Source organism: Schistocerca cancellata, chromosome 3 (assembly GCF_023864275.1).
Source record: "Schistocerca cancellata isolate TAMUIC-IGC-003103 chromosome 3, iqSchCanc2.1, whole genome shotgun sequence".
Lineage (NCBI taxonomy): Eukaryota > Metazoa > Arthropoda > Insecta > Orthoptera > Acrididae > Schistocerca > Schistocerca cancellata.
Window position 1 is genome coordinate 327934762 of NC_064628.1, and position 19731 is coordinate 327954492.

The 19731-nt window shown below is 41.2% G+C and overlaps 1 protein-coding gene across 1 annotated transcript in view; it reads right to left on the reverse strand.

The window, feature by feature from the left end:
- The window catches only part of LOC126176293 (sialin-like), a 78270-nt gene that overhangs the window by 1243 nt on the left and 57296 nt on the right, over positions 1-19731 (reverse strand). Inside the window, exons 8-9 of the mRNA XM_049923444.1 lie at positions 11219-11460; positions 7957-8077 (exon numbers count right to left, since the gene is read on the reverse strand). Of these exons, the coding sequence (XP_049779401.1) occupies positions 7957-8077; positions 11219-11460 (363 nt within the window). The remainder of the gene's footprint in view (positions 1-7956; positions 8078-11218; positions 11461-19731) is intronic.

Here is a 19731-nt window from a genome sequence, read left to right on the forward strand (position 1 = left end):
ATACAAATACTTTCAGAAAGGACTTTTTAACATTTAAATTTATATTCTACGTCAACAAATTTCTTTTTCAAAAATGCTTTTCTTGATACTGACAGTCTGCATTTTACATCCTCTCTACTTCAGACATCGTCTTTTATTTGCTGTCCAACCAACAAAACTTATTTTCTACTTTTGGTGCCTCATTTCCCAATCTAATTACCTGAGCATCACTTGATTTAATTCGACTTCATTCTATTTCTCCTGTTTTACTTTTGTTGATATTTACTTTGTAACTTCTTTTTTCAAGGCACTAACCAGTCTGTTCACCTGTGCGTCCAAGTCCTTTGGCGTTTCTGACAAAATTACAATGCTGTTGGCAAACATCAAAGTTTTGGTTCCTTATCTATTAACTTTAATTCCTTTCCTAAGTTATCATAGTTTCTGTTACTAGTTGCTCGAAATACTATAGATACTGAATAATATCATGGATATTCTACAACCCAGCCTCACTCCGTTCTCAGATACTGCTTCCTTTCATGTCCTTGACTCTACTGACTGCAGTCTGGTTTCTGTACAAGTTGTAAGTAGCCTTTCAGTCCCCCTATTTTCTCCCTGTTACCTTCAAAATTTCAAATAGGGTATCCCAGTCAGCATTTTTAACAACTTTCTCTACATATATACATATCGGAAACGCTGGTTTGTCTTTCTCAACTCTATCTTCTAAAATAAGTCATAGTGACACTAATGCCTCGTGTGTTGCTACATTTGTCTGGAACCCAAACTGATCTTCCCTGAGTCAGCCTCTATTAGTTTGTGAAGTGTTCTACAAATAATCCCAGTCAGTATTTTAACTCATGAGTTACTACACTGTTGGTTCAAATTACTACGGGCAGTGTGTGTAACATCACTTGATCAAAATCTCTGAATCTGTGGTCGTAATAATCTCAGCCTAAAAAGTTATGAGTGCCTCTTTTACCACTCGCTCCACTACGAAAAATGTAAGGAAATTTCATCTTTGTAAAGACCCCATTTTCCCCTGTTGTCTGTCTTGGCGCCTGTTTAAGTCACGTTGTATTTAACATTGTAACAATAAACCACTAAGCTCAGTTAGTGAGCTAGTTAAACTAAGTCATATTTTATTGTTAAACTGACTTCATTCAAATAGTTATTCTTTATTCTCTTTTATTTTTTATGGTGGGAAGTTGGAAGTATTCGTGTAACGTCTAATGACTGTGTGTCTGTCTGACGATGCAACAAATTTAGATGCTACATGCTCATTACTTTTAGTATGTTCTGGACCGAGTAACTATTAAATTAAGCGCTCCATTTAAATAGCTATAAAACACATCTGGCGAAAATAACACCCTAAGCAGGTAGCTTTCAGACGTACACTTCGTGTAAGACAAAATTAAGTTTCAAATTAAATATTTCCACATCTAAATTGTTTTAAGGTGCTTTTCAAGTGTCACAAAGTTGGTTCAGTGTCTAAAATTTCTGAAAAATATGTCCACAACACAGTAAAAGACATTTTTAAGTCAAGTCTTGCAATTTCATTTTATACACACACACACACACACACACACACACACACACACACACACACACACTTATGCATCAGACAAAATTACTTCCTAAAATATGATCGTAAATTCTCAATATGCATGTCCGAAGTTATTTCCATTCTAAATCGTTATGAAACAGATGTGGATAAAAAAAATAGCACCCTAAACAAGTAATTTTTAGGTTTATACTTGTTGTACGATACAACAGACCTTCAAATTAGACAAATTAAATATTTCCACTTGTAAACTGTTTTTGATGCTTCTCAGGTATTACAGTGGTATCTCCACATCTATAATACGTAAAGGACGTTGTCATTTCAATCTGAAATGTTATTGGTGGTTCATACACCAAACTGCCTTCACTTATCGTTTTCGTAAGTTTTTCAGTAATTTTTTTTTACCTTAGCGAGCACCATTGTAGGGGGTACAAAGAAAATCCACCACGCTCTACGCTAGAAATCATAACTGATGTTATAAACAGTATTATTTGCATTTGAGATAAGTGTACTAGAGGTTATGTACTCGTACAAAATGAACATTCAAGAAATGCTGTAATATTTGGCGACTGGAACAATGGTGTCAAGTGGCTCTAAAACGTTTCCTATAATCAACCACTAAATAACACAAAAATTATATAAAATACATGATTTAAGCAGGCTCTCTCTCTCTTTCTCACAAACACACACACACACACACACACATACACAATATAGCAAAAAGATAAATGAAGTGACCAAACACGATTTTAGAAAAAAGGAAGAAGGTTGTTGATGTGATTTTTACTGCGATATAGCACTGCATAGTTTCGCAATACACTACAATAACTTCTGTATTGTACACATTAATTACAAAACGATCGAATGTGGTGGTAGTGGGACAAGAGAGGGATGGAAGGTCGACGTCTTGAAAACACAATCTTTGCCATCAAAATGAAATTATCTATCATAGTAAATAATGATTTCGAATATAAAAAGTTACATGGCCCCCCACCAACCTCAGTAAACACACACACAGGTTGCTTGTCGTAATACACAAGTATGATGATTGATATATATTTGTGAATGAAAATTCTAGAGTTTCAGTAAAATAAAATTATTTTCAAAAACGCAGAAGACTTTAAGCACAATACATATCTGGCATAACTGCCATTATTTAATTGTTCTATAGCACTTAAGAATATGTATGGCTTGCATATAGGCACCACTGATAAGCATGTTAATGACCGGAGTTCGACTGTTGTACCACACTTTGCAGGCATTTTGGATCTTCAAATTATATGTTTCCACATCTAAATTGTCTGTAACTCTCTTATAAGTTATAGGTTACTAGATTGGCATAGTACAATCTTTGTACCAAGCATTAAATTGGTAAAAAAACATAAAAATTGCTTCTATAACATTGGAAAACATACATGAGCACAACTGCTGATCTAGCTTAGAGCTTAAAGTGGACTTGTCGATGAGAATTACTAAAGGAAACTATATTATTCCCAGGTCTAAATCAGTCAAAAACACGCCGAAATAAAAGTCAGCCAAACATTATAGTGACCTCTTGCTAGAGAATTAATTCATCTTACAGTTGAAAATATTAGTCATTTTCTGTGTTACACAGTGGAAACTACATGATACTTTGATTAAATAGCATATTGAAAAGTAGTAATACACATTCATATAACAATGAAAGGAGGGTTGCTACACTTTCAAAGTACCCAAACATTATGGTGAATGCACACAAGGGTATTAATTTTTCTTACAGTGCAAAATGTTTGTCGTCTTACATTGACGATGCTAAGCAGGCAAGGCAATGATAACTGGCGTAAACCAACTTCCAAGGGGGTGGTGGTAATGGTCAATTCATGGGTGACTACCATTACCCCAAACATATGCAGACATCTAAGCGTGGTCTCCCTTACATCACTCAACTAGTTGCGAATACTTCCAAATAGTGTCATGTAGTTTTGACTATTCTGACCAGTCCAACTAGCTCTGTCACATCACCATGTTGCAGCAATATTTTTGGTAACTCCCTTGGTAATATTGCATGGGGCAGTTATTTCCAATTGACAAAGTTCTGTAATTGTATTCAGATGCTATTGGGTCGGGGTAATGTTGGTCAGTTGACAAGGTGACTACCATTACCCCCCAGATACTAGTGGGTGGCAATGATGGTCACTTCATAGAGCAATGGCCATTACCCCACATGTGCATACCTCAGCTCAACTTATGAAATATGATATGCCTGGAGATAGCATCAATGCACATGTTCAGACTCAGAAAGACTAATCATGATGTCAACTAAGAAAGTTCGAAATTGTTCTGGCAAGTTGGGACTTGTTTTGGCAAGCTGTGACTTGTTCCAAGATCCAAAAGTGATTAGTGACCAAGTTGAGAGTTATCAGGTCAACATTTATTTCTATGACAAGCTGACAGTGTGTATGTGCAGTGGATCTGTGCAACTGGGATTGAGGAAGCGTCAGCTACTGTGGGCGTCAGCTACTGAAGCAAAACTATATTTTCATGTCTTCGCAATTTATTATAATGTTATTGCCTCATAAAAGTGATAATGACAAGGAGGGAGAGATAGACTCAGAAATTTACTGAGGTGTGTAAATCAGAAGGTTGATGATAAGACATATGTGGATATACTGTACAAAACTTTATGTTACTTTGTATACACATATACTGTATCAACTTACCACTCAAAACAGTGTCAGCTTGCCCCTGAAACTGTATGAGGATGCCTAAAAACTGTAAAAACTTGCCACAAAACTGTAGAAACTTGCCCCAAAACTGCTAACAACTTGCCCTCAAACTGTAACAACATGTCTCTGGACCTATAATAACTTTGCTGGAAACTGGAACAACTCGCCCTGAAATTAACCACTTGTAACCCAAATCTGTATTAGCTCATTCTGAAACATTGTCAACTCGTCCCCAAAACTGTATCAATGCGCCCTGAAACTATAACAAGTTGCTCTGAAACTGTGCAAACTAGCCTCTGCAACTGCAATAACTTCCTCCAAAACAGTAACAACTTGCCCTCAAAACTGTAATAGCTTTTCCCCATAACTGTACCAATTTTCCACACAAAACTGTATCACTTGTACCAAAAGTGCATCAGATTGCTCCAAAACTGTATCAGTTTGTGCCAAAACTGTATCAACTTGCTCCTTGAAACTGTATCAGTTTACAAACTGCCTATTGGCTTCTGTCTCGGGTTCTTCGGCCGACGTTCATCTAATGATTTTTCTGACGTTTCGCCAGCACGAGTGGCTGGCATTGTCAAAGCTTCACCCTCCATTGCCGGTGGTGGACTGGAGGCGAGCTCGCGGCCGCAGACTATATGTACCTGGCGCGCCAACGTCCGTGGGCTTCTGCGCGGTCATTTCCTGTGCGGTTCTCCTCTTGCTACCTGCGGCGGTCGTTCGCTGCAGTACGGGAAGCCTGGACCGCGGAGAAGCCCTCGGACGTTGGCGCGCCAGGTACATATAGTCTGCGGCCGCGAGCTCGCCTCCAGTCCACCACCGGCAATGGAGGGTGAAGCTTTGACAATGCCAGCCACTCGTGCTGGCGAAACGTCAGAAAAATCATTAGATGAACGTCGGCCGAAGAACCCGAGACAGAAGCCAATAGGCAGTTTGTCAACAAGTGGCCACAAAGCCTTAACAATTTTGTATCAGTTTGCCTCCAAAACTGTATCAATTTTCCCCAAAACTGTAAAAATTTGCCCTGAAACTATGACAAGTGGCCATTGAATTGAACATCGTTGACCCTCCCTAAAAATATATGTGGAGGTTAGGGGTAATGGCAGCAGTATGTTACAGCTTTAGATCAAATTGTTATAGTTTCAAGGCAAGTTGTCACAGTTTGAGGGCATGTTGTTACAGTTTGGAGGGCAAGTTCTTACAATTTGGAGGGCAAGTTGCTGCAGTTCGGGGAGGACAAGCCGATTACAGTTGCAGGTAGCAAGTTGTTAGTGTTTCAGAGCAAATTGATACAGTTTTGATTCAAACTATACAGTTTTCATGGCAAGTTGTTACAGTTTTGGGGACAAGTTGACAAGTATTGGGGTACGTTGGTATTGCTATTTACCTAATTTGTTTCAGTGGTGCCAGTAAGTGAGCCACATGTATTTTAATAAGTAATACAAACAATTCAGATGTGGAAATACTTAATTTAAAGAACCACTGTGCTTGCAAATGGTAGTGCGATAATCCAATTTTGAGCGCCAACAAGTGCTACTTAAGCTATAAGTTTTATCAGTAGTGCCATATGCAAACAATGAATATTGTTTAATCTTATAGAACAATTAAATTGCAGCAGTAGTGCCACGTGTTTCTTCTGCTCTATGTCTTCCATATTTCGAGAAATAATTTTAGTTTGATACAAAGTTCGAATTAACAGTCACAATCAGAGAACAATAAATGAGTGTGTGTTTGTGTGTATATCTACTCGAAACCATTACTTATTACGATAAATAGTTTTAACTAGTTTCGGTGTTATTTAGTAGTTGATTATAGGAAATACAGTCTGTTAATTTAGAGAGACTTGGCACCATAGTGCCAGTCGATAAATAGTGCCGCATTCCTTGAATGTTCTTTCGGGACATAATATCTAGTAAATCTAGTTCAAATGCATTTAAAACGCTGTATTCAGTTGTTAACAATATCAGTTTTATTTTCTCGAGCAGAACGTGTTGCATCATTTTTGACCCCACCTAAAGTGGTACTTCCTAAGGCGAACCATTACTGAAAAACATGTAAAAATGATAGATGATGTCAGTTCGGTCTGTAAACCACCAGTAACGTATCCTCAGATTGAACGCTAGTACTCTTTACGTATTTTAGACTAACAGCTACCACTGTAACAGTTGAAAAGCATCAGAAAAGAATTGTGATTCGAAATATTTAATTTCAAGGTCCATTGTGTCTTACACGAAGTGCAGGCCTATAAATTAGCTGTAATGTATTTGTTCATTCACATGTGTCTCATAACATTATGTATTTAGGGATGAAAATCGCTTTGGGATGCTTAATTTGAGAGTTCACAACGTATTTCAGATGTTTAAATACTGCAAGATACAGGCTTTACATAATCTTTTGTATAAATACTTTCTAAGATGGTGCAAAATTTTCAAATCCTTGGGATACTTTTGGGCACAGTCAAACTGCTGATCTGTGGCTACATTGTGATTGACTATTTCGTTTTACTGAACTACAAGGTACTGGGATGTGAGTGGATGAGTGGCGAGAAGCAGAGAAAAGGTGGTGGAGAGGAAGGGGTGGAGGGTGGGGGAAATATGTGGGTTTTTACATTATAATGATAACGTCGTTGATAAAGGGGTGGGCCTTGTCACATGACAGATCAGGGGGCATGGCCCGCTGCCACCATGGATTTATGAGTTATTCAGCATCAACTGTGACTGCAGTGCTGAGACAGCAGTGTTGACTAATGGTGAAAACTTGAACTTTGGGTCAGAGCCAACATAAATATACTACGGGCATGTATTTTTAACTGAAATTAAGCTTACGCCTTGCTATTTGAACTTATATTCAAACCAGCTAATCCGATATACGTCTGTGATTTAAGATTGAAAGCACTGTTTCCTTGTTTAACACACTGGTTAACTAGGTATTTCGTTCTCAAGAATATCTATAATGAAATAAAATCAGTAATTCTTCGTTTTTATTAGCCTTATACAAAAAAATTCAATATTTTGGAGTGTTACAAAGATTCCACGTGTTGAAAGGGATCCTGCGTCTTGTCCTTTGACTTCGGATTCACTAAATCGAAAACACTGCCACCCAAATCCTTTCACAAGAGTTACGAGTTACTGCCTTCCGCCCTGCTCCCTCACCCCAAAACTGGTACCTCAAAGCACCTTTAGAAATTGGACAGCATGAATTCTGACATAGTTGTGTTGATACACATTCCGGTATTCTCTAACGCTTCTCTCCACTGCTCCAAGGCCTCACGAATTTCGTGTTTAATATCAAAGATAAATAATAAATTCTTGATACCTTGAAGCAGTGGAGAGAAGCATTATAGATTGATATTTGTGTATCAACAGAACTATAACAAAACTCGTGCCTTGCAGTTTCGACACCACTGGACCCAGCCCACTCGATGGTGATGTATAACATAACAGAACCAAATTATCAAGAGTTAAAATATTCAGATATCTAGGGTCAGTCTCAAATTCCATTACTCCCTTTCGTTCCAAGCTATTTACCCCGTAGTTGTAGCAGCGTCATCTTTTATTAATTCCCACCCTTAATCAAAGCAAATCAATATTCGAACAGTTTGATTAGCCTACTTTCATCACGGCCATCTACATTTCATGGTGGTATTTCGGGCAGATCCTGAAACACCGGTGTTACATGATTTGAGTGCCCGAGACTGTTGTCAGCCCTCACCTGGGGGAGGGTCGTTCCAGGGCTGCACCTTGTCCGTGCCCAGAACCAGCCAGATGAGGTACGTCGCCACTCCGATGCCCGCCGACACGTAGAACACCGTGTTCCACGCAGTTCTCGTTTGCTGTGGCAAAAAAACAAAGTACACCATCAGCTACAACACATACGGTGAGTATGTTTCCACAGACATAAACTAACCTCTTATTGTGAAACTATGAGAGTGAAGATAGCCATCCTTTGAAATTATGAAAGTTTGTACAATGACTTACCCTCTTCAGAATGACGAGAGGTCATTTTTTCAACGCACATTATTCGACTTACTTCTTCAAAAATAGTTTGTGGCGGAAAAAAATAAAGAAAAAGAGGAATACTAAAATGTAGACTTTCACGGCCGGCAATATCATGTCCATTATAATTATCCGGGCTGTTATACCGTGGTCGGTTGATGAATTCTGTGTCGATTCCCAACGTTTCGTCTCCGACTGCGGGAGACATCTTCAAGGGGGTCAGTAGCTCAATGGAAGGCCCAACACACCCACTGGCTCGCTACTGACTGCCGCTAAATTCCGCGTCCGCGCGCTCCCACGCCGCGGCGTGACGTCACGTGTTTTGAAAACGTCAGTGCAATTGGCCGCTGTCCGTCGCCGTCGATCGCCGTTGCCATCACCCAGTAGTGGGCGGGTGGTACACATCTTCTTTAACACCGGCATCCATATGCCGTTTAATTTCACACCCTCCTCCTTGCGGTTGAAATTATTTGGGTGTTTAGCGATTTCGATTGCCTCCCGGTAGAGCTTTTCGTAATATCCGCTTGTGGCCGCTAGTACTTGCGTCTCCTCGAAACGAATATTGTGGTTCCCTGGCTGGAAAGCATGCTCCGCAACAGCTGATCGTTCCGTTTCTCCTCTTCTGCAATTTCCCTTATGCTCTTTCAAACGTTTAGAAACAGTTCTTTTAGTGGTACCCACTGTGTGTATAGGATCCCATGCAGCTGTGGTGATGTTTATGTGGGTACCACTAAAAGAACTGTTTTTAAACGTTTGGGAGAGCATAAGGGAAATTGTAGAAGAGGAGAAACGGAACGATCAGCTGTTGCGGAGCATGCTTTCCAGCCAGGGAACCACAATATTCGTTTCGAGGATACGCAAGTACTAGCGGCCACAAGCGGATATTACGAAAAGCTCTACCGGGAGGCAATCGAAATCGCTAAACACCCTAATAATTTCAACCGCAAGGAGGAGGGTGTGAAATTAAACGGCATATGGATGCCGGTGTTAAAGAAGATGTGTACCACCCGCCCACTACTGGGTGATGGCAACGGCGATCGACGGCGACGGACAACGGCCAATTGCACTGTTTTCAAAACACGTGACGTCACGCCGCCGCGTGGGAGCGCGCGGACACGGAATTTAGCGGCAGTCAGTAGCGAGCCAGTGGGTGTGTTGGACCTTCCATTGAGCTACGGACCCCCTTGAAGATGTCTCCCGCAGTCGGAGACGAAACGTTGGGAATCGACACAGAATTCATCAACCGATCACGGCATAACAGCCCGGATAATTATAATGGACATGAAAAAGAGGAATGACTTCGTTCGCTGGGTAGGCTCAACCACCCCGACAGAAGGAGTTTCCTTTCCTCGCGCGCAATACTCTTTTTCCACCTGGTGTGAGGGAGTTCTGTCTTACGTTTATTTATTGAGTGCAGGTGACAATACTGTGTTCAGTGTTGAGTCGCGTATGTTTTGTACGATGACGAGAAAAGGGGAAGAGTGAAATCCAGTGCCGGCATATGGTCCACTCCTCTTGAATAGACCAACAGCCATGCCGCATAACGGACGTGAAACAGAGCATAGGGAGGTAGACAGAAACGCGTCTATTAGGAACATTACGTATGTAGATTGTGGACAGTTGGGAATGTGGGTCTCACGGGAAGCGTGCAAAGGATAAGTCTCTGCAGTCGCGCTATTCATCTGTGTTCTCGGTGGCTCAGCTTGATAGAGCGTCTGCCATGTAAGCAGGAGATCCCGGGTTCGAGTCCCGGTCGGGGCACACATTTTCAGCTGTCCCCATCAAGGTATATCAACGACACATGTCAGCAGCAGAGGGTTTCGATTAATTATCACTAATACGAGAATCGAATGGCATAATAAATTCGCAAAATTGCACTTCGGATGACTCCCGCTTTCACCATTGGAGGACAGCACTGATCTACGAATGAAGGCGATTGGTCGAGAAATATCGAAATGTCGACAGTGGACTGCACTATCGAGAGAAGAGGAAGGGGCAGTCTAAAGGAGTGGGCCGAAATGACGAAAAGACAGACTGCATGAATAATGATTTTTGACTTGTTACTTTGCATGAATTTGCATAAAGTGTGGTATTTGGTCTAACTTTTATGAAGGCAGTAGAACGAAAATCTATTTATCTTTGGAGATTTGTGTACTACAATTATGTGCATGGACGACAACATAATCATAAAATGGAATTTAATTGTCAAGCAGCTATCCCAGGTTTTTTTTTTTAGTTACTACTGCAAAAAAAAAAAATGGCTCTGAGCACTATGCGACTTAACTTCTCGCCCACACAGGCCGGCGACATTAGATCCATCCCTCCGCTACCGAAATGAGTACAGAACGATCTGACGAACACTGCATAGGCATGACAACGCTGGTGTGTCATGTTGTCGCCCAAATCACCTAAGCTCCATCTTATTAAGCGAAATGTTCGTGCTCCGGACCGAGCTTCGACCAATCCCCTTTAACTGCAGGCGGCAGTTCAAAGGTGTAACTGTAGCATATCTACAGAAACCAGGTTCTTCCATAGTCAAACAGAGAACCGTTTGGTACTGCAGTGCTCACGATGCGATGTTTTTGATTCGAGCGCGCATGTTTTATCCAGCTGTCAGTGCGTCGCTGGAGTGATAGAGTCGAATTTGTTACGTAACTTCTATGATTATCTGGCTGCAGAAGTACAAACATAGAGAGGAAATTTTAGTTCAAGATTAGAGCTAATGCTATGGAAGGCAACTTTTGACGAGTAACTCTGTCGTCAGGAGAGGAGGGGCACCCAAAAGAGAGAAGTATGGTGCAGCTGGTAACGTCTAGTGTACCGTCCACGAAATGCAGGGAGCTGGGTTCCAGTCCCCGTCTGTCACAAACTCTTAACTTCTCAAACACAAAAATCTCAGCAGATAAGAGTTATTTCTCAGTAATGGCACGTCTCTGGGTCGCATTCGGGCGCCTCGTAGCCAGTGGTGGGGTACTTACGTTGCCGCTGGTGATCCAGCCGACGGCGTATGGCGCCAGGATACCGGCGGCGTTGGCGAACGTGTTGGAGATGCCGAGCATGGTGCCCGCGAAGTTGGGCGCGATGCCCAGCAGGTTGATGGAGTTGCTGGTGTACTGGGCTCCCAGGCACAGACCGTTTATGGCCAGTAGCACAAGGATGGCCACGTGATCGCAGCCCACCGCTGTGATGATGATCAGCGTAAGCGCCGGACCCACGTTCGCTGCAGACACGGTTAAGCGCTTTCTCAGTTCTCTGCTCTTAGATACACTCTGCACGCAGTTGTAGCGTCCGAGCTAGCACAGTGTTGGCCCACATTTCGTTAACGGTGTATGAGAGTGGGTGTCGTGTCTGCTGACATCTTACACTTACTGAGTATTACAATGACCAACCCTTACTTGAATTTTCAGATAAGGTCAGTACCAACAACTGAGAAACAAAAGAAAATGTCGTGGTAAACATAGTGGCTATTCTTGGCAAACCGAGACAATGAGATAAATCGTTTAATTTGTAATAAAATCTGTTAAGTGTCTTTATAGCATTTTTACTATGACAATGTACATTTCCAAGTTACAGTTCCGTCATTAGTGCACAAGGACCTCCAGAAACGCGTATCTATGGGAGTTATAATCTATTCTTAATAGCCTGCAAAAAGCGAAATTCTGGTGGAATATATGCAAAATTACAGAATAATACTTGTAACTTTGTGTCAAAACTTATATAAGTCATTTCTATTGATTTCTTTTGCATGTGAATGAAGCTGCTTCCACATGTTCAATATACACAGTATTCAAAGATGATGCCACAAGTTTGAAACAGCATTATAAACTGCATGGATATTTCAGTATTACAAAGAAAATAAATAACTTATATGTTACAAAGCACAACTTCATCGTCAAACACTTTTTTACTTACATGTTCTTCAGAAAGAACAATAATGATGTCTATCCTTGTCAGTGGTTGAAATTAAACGTGACTGTTAATATTACGGGTTGAAAATTATTTAACAATTCTGTAGCTTTCGTGCGGAAATAAATACGACTATATTGTGCAAAAATATTATGTATGATACGAAGTAACTATTTATTAATATGAGAGATTAAGAGTTTGTTAATAATGAACTCATACGTGCAACCGGACTGAATAATATGAGAGTGAGTAGTAAGAAAGAACAAAGGTGGGAAGAGAAAAACAAATAGATTGAACTGTAAAGGAATCTTAGGAAATTTTTCTTCTGCAAGTCTGTATACGTACCACCTCAGTTTCGCAAATAGGTATTAACAATGCATTATAGCATCTCTGGATTATTAACATTATAATGAATGTTTTTCATAGCAACAGAAGCCCTGATGATGAAGCTATGACTTAGAAATAACGCTGCCGTAGACAAATACTAAAAAGATGGTAGTAGGCTTTTATTATTAAGTTTCTCTAAAATAAAAAAAATTTGGTTCAGCTTAATATGACTATAAATAAGAGTCACTCACGTAAATGTATTCACATTCAGTAACAACAGTATTATTTTTGTTAATCAGTTCGCACTTTCACCTCATAGAGATATTTTACGAACATGCGCCATAGAACTTACGAATGACTAGGTATCTAGGAAGCATATGGCTACAACTGCATTGCGTTCAGCTTGTCGAGAGAAGCGAATATCGAGAAGACTACATCTTACGTTACCGACATAATGTTTTCTGTTTGAATAACTACATACATGGTGCTCGGCCCGCAGCTGAACAGTGTTGAATATTGAGAAATTTCAATTTGTACAACATCCATTTTATTTACTCTTTTCTTCGTAATTTTTTTCAAGTTCACACCATAGTACGTATACTACAGCCAAGAGAGCTTTAAGAAGACCTATGTTCGAAACGTATACAAACAGGTCTTCCTGCAGCTAATTATTTATGGTTGAATGTTTCACAGACACTTCTGGCTAACGTAAATGTACAAAAGTATGATCTTGACAATAAAATTATATATTTCTGAACTTGTTATGCTCCAAGAAATAGTAAAGAGAGTAATTGTTGTGAATAAAGACATTTGTAAATAGACATTCTTTATTTTCTCTATGTAGACCGAGCACTCTGCAACGATGGAGCAGAAGCAAGGATTAGACAAGGGTGGGGAAGGAAATCGGCCTTGTACTTTGAAATCGGTCTTGTACTTCTCAAAGAAACCATCTAGGCATTTGCGTTAAGCGTTTTAGAGAAACCATGGAAAACCTAAATCTATATTGTCAGATCAAAGTTTTGACCCTCCCTAATACGACCCAAATGCACCACCTCATAGGGTAACTAATGTTTAATTAAAAGAAGTTTAATGCTTTCTTCGAAGGTATGGAGGTTAGGACGTTAAGGACAAGTTGAGACTGGGGAAGGATGGGAAACGGAACTGGACGAGTCCTTTTCAGTTGCACAGTTGCGGCATCTACTTAAATGAGTTCACTTCAGATGAAATATGGACGTACTAGTAAACTACGATCATAGCTGCTATAGTTAAAACCTCCGAAAAAAAGAACGACGTTTATGTCTAATGTCCGAAATTCTTCATCTATGAGCACGGACTCCCCGATACTATTTTGGAATTATTATCAGGCAAACACTAATTTGACCATCCCATAGTCATCCACTGCAACATAGCACAACATAATATTAGCTGATGTCATCCTTCCTCACCTAATTTATTCTTAGGCGAATCGCGAAATAACAGGGTAATGTAAGCTACATTCACAGCATTACCGATTTCACTAAGGTGATCTAGGAAGTTCATTCAGAGGATCCCACAGTGGATGTAAGAGCCAATGTTCAGGAGGAGCGGTTAAGATGGCGCAAGCTGTCATACAGTATTTGGTACGGTGCTGTAGAGAGGGCGAGGCTTGCTGGAACCAACTACGATCCAACGCAGCGTGGAAACCAAGACATGACAATGATACGGTTGGACTCTCATGAAACTAGTGTAAGACTAAACGTAATTCCTGATTAATTAAACGGCTAAAAGAAGAAAGAGAAAAGCCATAGTACAGTTCTCAAGGTTGAATTCAGAAGTTACTACATGTAATTTAATTTAATCGTGAAAATAACTATAATTAACGAAGTAATGTTAGGACGGTAGCTCTGTGGCCGAAATGAGTGTTCCTCATTGTCCAGTTTGTACCGTCTTTCTTGGCAGACAAATAGAGACAATTTACAATGGCAGGAAAGACAACGAATACATTGTTCCTTTTCAGTCCATGTCCGTTACACTTCCTAATGGACTATATAACCATTTCGCGATCCCAGCAATACGCCTCAGATTTGCTGCGATATCTTTGGTATCTGCTGTCAATCCTGCTTGATAAGGACTCTAAACATTAGAACATAATTATAGAAGAGGTCACACTGATGCCTTGTATATGGTGTCGTCAATGGACGGAACGCAGTTTCCCATAATCCTACCAAGAAATCGAAGACTTTCATTCACCACCCCTGCTGATGATTTAACGAGTTGGCTTCATTTCATATATAAGGAGTTGACAAGAAGTTTCCGTTTGAGGGCACTGCTGCACCTTATATGAACCTAGTGCGACTCCGATGCGATTATTTAAGCACCGACATGTAGGCAGGGCATTAGCGTGGCATTCGTGTCTTTCCGACGTGTGTGCGGTAAATTCGGGACCTTGAACTATGATGGCGTTGTTGCCAAATGCGTACAAACAGGGCCAATGTGCTGTTTTTCTTTTTTTGATTAGTCTTGGCTTGCCGGTAGCATCCATCGGAGAATGAGGAATGTGTCTGGAGTAGCATGTCTGTCGAAAACCACTGTTGAGTAATGGTGAGTCAAGTTCCGTGCTGGTTGGGGTTCGACACAAGACGACGGTCGATCTGGGAGGCCAGCCTCAACCATGGCTGTTTTTCCTAAATCAGCTGATGTGCTTCAATGTTGAAGGCAACGCGTTTCTTGACCGCATTCTTGTAGGCGACAAGCGCTGGTGCAACAAAGCAACAAAGCACGGTGCTTTTCCATGACAACGCACGTCCTCACATAAGAAATGTCATAATGCAGAAGTTACATCAACTCACGTGGGAGACTATACTTAGTGTCCCCCCCCCCTCTCCTTGCCGCTCCGCACCTTCCCCCCCCCCCCCCCCCTCCCGCCCGTGATTGTTTCGCCTTCCGTCCGCTAGAAGAGGCCTTGAAGGATTGATGACTCTCGTCGCACGAGATTCTACAGCAGGCAGTTACAGACTTTTTCACGCAACAGGACTTGGTGTTTTACCATACGGGCATCTTCTACTTGGTGTGTCGGTGGAATGGTTGCGTCATTGCTCACAGTGGTTTCACCTGATTGGCGTACCGATTCTGGATTGTACAGCCTTCGACAAGAAACGTTTTGACCGCCCCTCATAGCTTCATAGTATTGCTGCAAGATATTTAAGCGATGTAAGGGGTGTCAGAACTTAACCACGTATCTCGCAGTCGTAAACAATAGAGTACTTTCTCTTGTTTACAGATATTGCTGTGCACCGATTCGCATTTAAAGGCGGCTATCATCTAGTACACCAAGTGTAAAACTCGTTATACATTCATTTACAATCATCCAAATGATAGGAAATTGTGTAAATGTCAAACAGACGTTTGCTGTAATATTCTTTTAAAGAACGAGCCGACAGTTCAAAGCAACTGATAGTTCTGTCGACTTCGTTGTCATTAGAGACGGACACTAACTCACTGGAGCAACAGAACAAGGAGAGGTTCAAATGGCTCTGAGCACTATGGGACTTACCTTCTGAGGTCATCAGTCCCCTATAACTTAGAACCAGTTAAATCTAACTAACCTAAGGACGTTACACACATTCATGCCCGAGGCAGGATTCGAACCTGCGACCGTAGTGGTCCCGCGTTTCCAGACTGTAGCGCCTAGAACTGCTCGGCCACTCCGGCCCGCGGAGGAGGGGTATTGTACTGACCTCACAGTAGGCAAGAACGGTGTTCGTTTCCCTGCCTTGTCGTCAAGATTCTGGTTTCTCGTTACTTACCTAAAATCTTTCTCTAAAGTGGGCACGGTCGACTAGGGAATTAGCAATCTGCCACGGTCTTAGCCAGTTAAAGCCACATAGAGCAGAATAATTTTCTGTGGAAGAAATGTATTCAGAACTGTGTATATGATTACACTACTGCTTCACAATTTATTAGCGACAAATGAAAATTTGTGTCGGACGTGGATTGGGACCCGGATTTCCCGCTTTACACGTGCGGTCGTCTTAACCGCTTCGGGCATCCGAGCACGCCTCCAGAGCCGACCGAAATCTCCATGCGTTACTGAGAGTCTGCGTCCTGCCCTCGCACAGTTATTTGCTGTGATTCCCGCCCACGAAGACATTTTATTACTATTATCGCAGCCTGTCTAGTCATATAGCGTTATTCGCAGTGTCATTGTTTACCGATGTACTGTGCAATCATACAATGTAGGCTTTCACGGCCGATGTTGTCTTCAGTTGAAACTTCCGGGCTGAGAGGCCGTGGTCGATGTATAAAATTTCCACCTGACGTTTCGTCTCCATCTGCGGGAGACATTTTCTGAAGTCGTCCGGACGACTTCAGAAAATGTCTCCCGCAGATGGAGACGATACGTCAAGTGGAAATTTTATACTACGCAATGTTCTTCAGATATGCATGCATGCCAGGAGTAACAAACATTGCTACGATCGACATCTTAATAAAATTGAAGAAATCTATTCGAAATTGCCAATACGATCAGACTGCTGCTGCACAATTTATTATGTAGTACATCGTGAAACAGACACTACAAATAGAACTACATGCCCAGACAGGCTGCAAAAATCATAAAAAATCTCTCCCTGTGCGGGAATAATGGCAATTGCGTGAATGCAAGACGTAGACATTTAGTGACGTATGTAGATTTGCTTCGGCCCTGAAGGCGTGTTCGGATAGCCGACGCGGTTAAGGCTACCGCTAGCGTAAAGCGGGAAATCCAGGTTCGAGTCCCGGTAAAGCAATTTTCACTTGTCACTCATAAACTGCGTGGCAGTAGTCTAATCATATTCACAATTCCGAATACGTTTGTTCCAGTTCATTAAGCTGTCGATCGTAGCAGTGTCTGTTCCTTCAGACATGCATGAATGAAGGATTGCATACCAGGTCTAGACAGTTAAACACAGACACTGCAAATACTAATAGTAATAATTTTATAGTTGCATATGAAAAAAGTTACGGGGTTGCTGTGGTTAAAAGCACATAGTTGTAATAAACACGAAGAGACACGGAACATGACTTGGAGCTCAAGGTAACGTACAGATTTCCTGTCAGAGAGGTCACAGTTCGTGGTAATTAACGGAAAGTCATCTAGTAAAACAGAAGTGATTTCTGCCGTGTCCCAGGGTAGTGTTATAGGCCCTTTGCTGTTCCTTATCTATACAAACGATTTTGGAGAGCCGGTCGCGGTGGTCTAGCGGTTCTAGGCGCGCAGTCCGGAACCGCGCGACTGCTACGGTCGCAGGTTCGAATCCTGCCTCGGGCATGGATGTGTGTGATGTGTCCTTAGGTTAGTTAGGTTTAAGTAGTTCTAAGTTCTAGGGGACTGATGACCACAGATGTTAAGTCCCATAGTGCTCAGAGCCATTTGAAGCATTTTGATTTTGGAGACCATCTGAGCCGCCGTCTTCGGTTGTTTGCAGATGATGCTGTCGTTTATCGACTAATAAAGTCATCAGAAGATCAAAACAAACTACAAAACGATTTAGAAAAGATATCTGAATGGTGTGAAAAGTGACAGTTGACCCTAAATAACGAAAAGTGTGAGGTCATCCACATGAGTGCTAAAAGGAACTCGTTAAACTTCGCTTACACGGTAAATCAGTCTAATCTAAAAGCCGTAAATTCAGCTAAATACCTAGATATTACAATTACGAACAACTTAAATTGGAAGGAACACACAGAAAATGTTGTGGGGAAGACTAACCAAAGACTGCGTTTTACTGGCAGGACACTTAGAAAATGTAACAGAACTACTAAGGAGACGGCCTACACTACGCTTGTCCGTTCTCTTTTAGAATACTGCTGCGTGGTGTGGGATCCTTACCAGATCGGACTGACGGAGTACATCGAAAAAGTTCAGAGAAAGGCAGCACGTTTTGTATTATTGCGAAATATGGGAGAGAGTGTCACAGAAATTATACGGGATTTGGGCTGGAAATCAAGAGTTTTTCGTTGCGACGGAATATCCTCACGAAATTCCAATCACCAACTTTCTCCTCCGAATGGGAAAATATTTTGTTGTCACGGACCTACATAGGGAGGAACGATCACCACGATAAAATAAGAGAAATCAGAGCTTGTACGGAAAGATATAGGTGTTCATTCTTTCCGCGCGCTATACGAGATTTGAATAATAGAGAAATGTGAAGGTGGTTTGATGAACCCTCTGCCAGGCACTTTGAATGTGACTTGCAGATGTATACGTACAGAGAGTTAAGAGCAACGGAGGTTTATTTAGTTCGTGGAGCGGCACATTCCGGTAATTTAAACATTCAGTCGTTAGTGTGTAGAATTGCTACTACAGAACATCGTGCTAATTTTTCTTTCATGAAGAATGGTGACGATATAGCTTTGATAGTATCCGATCTGTACCTCTCATTATGAACATGAAATAGACACCACACCTGTGTGCTCTGGTAACGCTGTAAGACGCAACGTTGCCAGGGATAAGCGGCACACGACGAGACTCCATACAGATAACAGAAATTACTACTTGCTTCGAGTAACTGCCCTATCTTTGCTATGCGTTATCTCCATTTCTGATGTAATGAAGTACGCGTATTGCGGCAGCAGAACTTTGTAATGGAACTTCCGTCTGTACTGCACTATAGAAAACATCCGATGTATTTCTGTTTATGATTGTTTGATGTTTCTTAGACTTGGCTGTTACTGTCGAAATCGATCTTAAGTTGCTTTCGTTGCTTAATAATCAAAATTCTCCCAAGTATGTTACTGTACAAGCTCTGTGTTACTACTGTCGGTATTTCGGGCAATTGATTTCAGTCCCTTTGTCTTACTTTGCTGAAAAATAATAGGTAATAACTAAGTTTGCAGTCAGTCGAGGCATGTTATTTTTGTTTTTAATAACTTAAGATATTTCGTCTGGCCTGTACCAACTTCGCTGAGTTAGTTTTTATTCCTAAGTTATATTACATGTTTTCTTAAATATCGTTACACAGGTTTTTAGTGAAAGTGACGAAAGGTCATATTTTGAAATTTGTCTTCTGCCGACAGTTTTGCTTGTTTTTTAGTGTGGATTATGGTTCATAATAGCAAATTCTGTTGTTGGACGTGCTTTTATGTTTAAATGCGAGTAGTTAATTTGATCATCTTGCTTTGTTCAGATTCGTCACTATTGTATGTTCCAGTGTAACGACAAGCGCCGACACGAAGATCAGAACGATACAGCAGAGAGGGCTGTGAGACGACGTCAGCCAATAGCACGCTGACTAGG